This window comes from Setaria viridis, chromosome 1 (assembly GCF_005286985.2).
Source record: "Setaria viridis chromosome 1, Setaria_viridis_v4.0, whole genome shotgun sequence".
NCBI lineage: Eukaryota > Viridiplantae > Streptophyta > Magnoliopsida > Poales > Poaceae > Setaria > Setaria viridis.
This window is the reverse complement of record NC_048263.2, coordinates 37986526-37990693: the sequence shown is the minus strand read 5'-3', so window position 1 is coordinate 37990693 and position 4168 is coordinate 37986526. Positions and strand designations below refer to the sequence as shown.

Below are 4168 nucleotides of genomic sequence, written 5' to 3'. Positions count from 1 at the left end.
CGGCTCAGCCGGCGGCAATAGCCTAGATTTGCAACTCTATTTTTATGATGATACGTCCTCATCTTAACTTACTATTTGACTCTTATGGAATAGAGTACCGGTATTTTACCGGAATCCATACATAAACTGTATTCGTTTATTGTTAGAGAATTCGAACTGTAGACCTTCTCAGTAAAACAGACCAGTGCATTTCCCCGTCTGATTTGGAATAAATATATGAAAATAAGTGGAGTTTGAAAAGGGAACGGAATGGTCAAACCGGAACTTTTTTTCATCCAACTATATATTTATGCAAAATTAAAAAAAATAAAAAAATTCCCTGCTCCGTCTGCAGGGGGAGGACGTCCGGAGGAGCGGCAACCACTGACCACTGTATGAGGTCGTATTGAAGCGCACGCTCACCGGCCGGTCGACCAACACCTTCTAGTCAACTACTGCGCCATCACGGGCGCAGGTCTCTCGGGGCCCTTTCGTCCCATTGAGGTTTTGAGCTACGACAGTAGCAGAGTTCTTTTGGTTAGTCGGACCAAAGCAGCACACCACTAGACCAACAGGGTTACAGCTTACCTGGGTTAAGTACTCGAGTTGCTTGACCGTAGTGGCCAAAACCTGGGCTTCGGTGCCTTCCTTTAACCATAAAACCAGAAAGGAATCGGTGACTAGAAAATCGAGCGCTCCTCGTGGAGCCAAGAGGAGTACTAGCGAGGTATGCTTTACACTTGAAAGCAGGGAAGCCAAACACGAACATGCAGTACTCAATTGAGCGCTATATAAACACCGAGTGATTCGTTTGGATATTTAATTCGGTAAGCCGCCGCACAAAAGCAACCGACAGAAAATCAGGAACAAACTTTACAGTTTACAGGCACCTTTGGGGGTTGACTGATCCAACCAAGGATGCAGCAGAGCCCTCACACAGGCCTTAAATTCAGGTGTTCGTCGTGCTCTCTCCAGTCTGAACTGATGAAACCGATCAAAAGAAAAGGGAGGACGGAAAGTATGGACTGAAAAAGAAGACTAGGAGGAGCTTTGTGCTGAACTGCAGAATCTCTATTCCTGCACCTGTAACATCTCGGTAGATCGTGTCATCCGGAATGAAAGAAAGCTGATGCGCGTGTAACTTTGATCATAGCATAGATTTTGGTGCTTCAATTTAGAGAGCTCGTACAATCAGGTTGCATTTAGAGTACGAAAGTACAGTCATGGTTTGTCCTCTTTGGTGATCCTGAGTCCAACCTAATCAGTCCATGCCCGGTAACCAGACGACCGGTTTTCGAGATTGCATCAGCCCATCAGTACCCTGTTTGATAGCCGTTAAAAAACCCTGGACCAGCACATCACTGCGACTGCAGCAAATACTTCCATTTTCCCTTCTAATCGGGGTCTAATCGCACTGTCCTTCACCTAACAACCAAGCGATGTTTAGGTCAGGTCATGCTGATCAATGACGGAAAGCATATACACTATTTCTTAGTATCAGTTAACTGCTCATTGATTGGTGTAGGTTCAAATTGAAGCATTTCTCAAGTCCTCTGTCATGAACATGGAAAATATGTAAGGTCTTGCCATCCTGCAACGTCCTCGATCGACATGCAACTATGCAAGTGTGGAGTCATTGTCAAAAGGTTAGGTAGCTTAACCCATCCGATCTCCATGTGAAGAGGAAAAATCAGATGCCACACCGCCGGCACCGGATACAATCAGATTCACTTCACTTTGGCCGATTATCATATGAAAAGATATCGCACCTAAAAGACCAAATAGCCTCAAAGCTATAAAGGTGTCTTCGATGCATATCTCCCTCAGCCCGCGAATCTGTAAATAAAATAGGTGGAGTTTCATCCGAGCCACCCGTTTAAGATCCGATGTTCTAGAGGTTTTAAGAATCTGTGAACATAAAGATACTACGCAGCCTGGTGGAGTAAGATTTACTCAAAGCATTCAGTTAGGCCCCCTTTGGCACAGCTCATCCCAAAACGGCTTCACCGGTGAAGCCAAAGCCGGTGAAGCTAAAAAAACTGGCTTCACCCGGCTTCTAGTTCATTTTAGTCCCGGCTTACAAACGGCTTCACGCTACAGTGTCTCGATTTGCGTGAAATAAGATGAAGCCAAAGCTGAAATAAACCCTCCTAAGCAGCAGAGAGAAATGTGTGTGAGATCATACAACAAAATCTATGAACTCCCAAATCTATGAACTCCCTGCTCGATGAGCAGACGACAAGATCCATGCTGACCCAAAGTCCTGTTGCTTATGATGCAAAACTTGTTCCTGAAACTTAATCATGAAATCTTGTCATCGGTTGGTGGCACAAAGAGCCAGAGCCTGAACAACAATCGCCGTCCTATTCATGCAGCGAAAGCGTTTCATTTCCTCATAGGTAAAGCGGCTCGTTATATTCCTTCCCACACAGCCGGTGAAAGCCTATTGGCCACCAACTCCGCGTTGCGATCGGCGCTGTTATATAGGGGCCATATTCCCGTCGTCTCTGCGTCGTCAGTTCCCAATTTCTCATTAGCTAGTGCGGCGCAACGCCATCCAAAGTAAAGCCAGCTGCTTTCGGAAACTCTTGTCTGATCAGCGGTGCTCAACCCAATGACTTCCTGCTGGGTCTCTCGGTTGCCTCTGGCAGTTCTGCTGCTCGTGGCCACCTGCTCCTCCACGGCTGCTGCCTCCTCCTACACCGTCGGCGATGGCTCCGGCTGGACCACCGGCGTCGACTACACCTCATGGACCGCCTCCAAAACCTTCAAAGTCGGTGACAGCCTCGGTATGTATAATTGTACACGCGCTCTCATACTTGGCGCATGTATGCATGCTAGCTAGACGGCTCACGAGTCTGTGTTTGATCGGTGGCAGTGTTCAACTACGCGAAAGGGTTGCACACGGTGGTGGAGGTGAGCGCGGCGGAGTACATGGCGTGCACGGCGGCGAATCCGCTGGGATCCGACAGCAGCGGCGCGACCACGGTGCCCCTCAAGACGCCCGGCACCCACTACTTCGTGTGCAGCATCACGGGCCACTGCGGCGCCGGGATGAAGCTCGCCGTGACCGTCGGCGGCTCCTCCTCCCCCGCCTCGCCGACCCCGACGACGACGCCGAGGACGTCCCCAACCCCTACCACGCCCTACACGACGCCGATGCCGACGACCCCGACCACCACCACGCCGACGCCGTACACGACGCCGACGACCCCGACGTGCTCTGGAGGTGGCGGGGGAGGCACCACCGCAACCCCGGGCACGACGCCGTTCATGTCGTACCCCAGCGCGGCCGGCCTCGGTTCGGCGTCGTTGGCCGGGTTTGGCCTGGTTTGTTGTATGATGTTCCAGCTAGTGCTGCTCTAGACACAAGGGCCATGACCGACCAGGATGGAGGCAGTGCTAGATATAGCTAAGCTAGGTCATGTCTCCGGTGACGTGCTACTGATGTGCTCGTTCTTTGTTACGGATGTCCCCTTGGATGAAGGAAACTGGTTTCGGCTCTGACTCGCGGTGCTGTCACTTTCGTTGAGCCAGTTGAATTGTCTTGAAACCAACACCAACAGTGTGCCTACTATGCACGGCTATGCGTACCTATACGGCCAGTGAAGGCCCATGAGCCGAACAAAATCTTTTATTGACAAAGCATATTTTTTCGGATAGAATTAAACTCACCTGTCACCATATTGATCGTCACCGCTCACCAAGCGAAACAAGTTCACAGCTGTTGCAATTTTTTTAAAATGTTTTACAAAAGAAAAAATATCTGAATATTCAGAAAGTGCCACAAAATACATTTCAAGCGCATATGCATGCGAGATGTAGTGTTTGGATTTTGGAATAGCGAAGCCCACATGAGAGGTCTTAATTTAGACCGTTGGAAGAAGTGTATTACCTGCCCTATCCAAACAGACGGGCCAGAGCTTTCGGTGGGGTACAAAGATAAATAAAAATTGATCTTCAACATGAAGAGCTACGTAGTAGTGGTGGAGCTTCTGTTTCTGTTGTTGAAAAGCTCGATCTCATTTTCGCAGTGGCGCCTAAGAGAGGATATGGTGTTCCAGTTGCTTCGGGTGCGAATATTTTTTATTTTTATATTTTTTTACGATTTTGCAGAAATAAATAGTTGATCAAAAATTTGCAGAAATGGATCTATGCCGCCGGTTGAAGCGGCGGTATCGCCGCTACC

General features: G+C 48.8%; 1 protein-coding gene across 1 annotated transcript; it reads left to right on the top strand.

Annotated features, from left to right (window-relative positions):
- Window positions 1-2429: 2429 nt before the first annotated feature.
- On the top strand, window positions 2430-3483 carry LOC117844209 (blue copper protein). Its single transcript, XM_034724968.2, has 2 exons — window positions 2430-2768; window positions 2858-3483. The coding sequence occupies exons 1-2, from the start codon at window positions 2594-2596 to the stop codon at window positions 3343-3345; spliced, it is 663 nt and encodes a 220-aa protein (XP_034580859.1). The 5' UTR covers window positions 2430-2593; the 3' UTR covers window positions 3346-3483.
- The last annotated feature ends 685 nt before the right edge of the window (window positions 3484-4168 follow it).

Excerpts from the sequence above, each read along its gene's own strand:
- LOC117844209 (XM_034724968.2), top strand. The coding sequence starts at position 2,594 with ATGACTTCCTGCTGGGTCTCTCGGTTGCCTCTGGCAGTTCTGCTGCTC. Across the intron at positions 2,769-2,857 it reads CAAAGTCGGTGACAGCCTCG|TGTTCAACTACGCGAAAGGG; the intron begins GTATGTATAATT and ends GATCGGTGGCAG.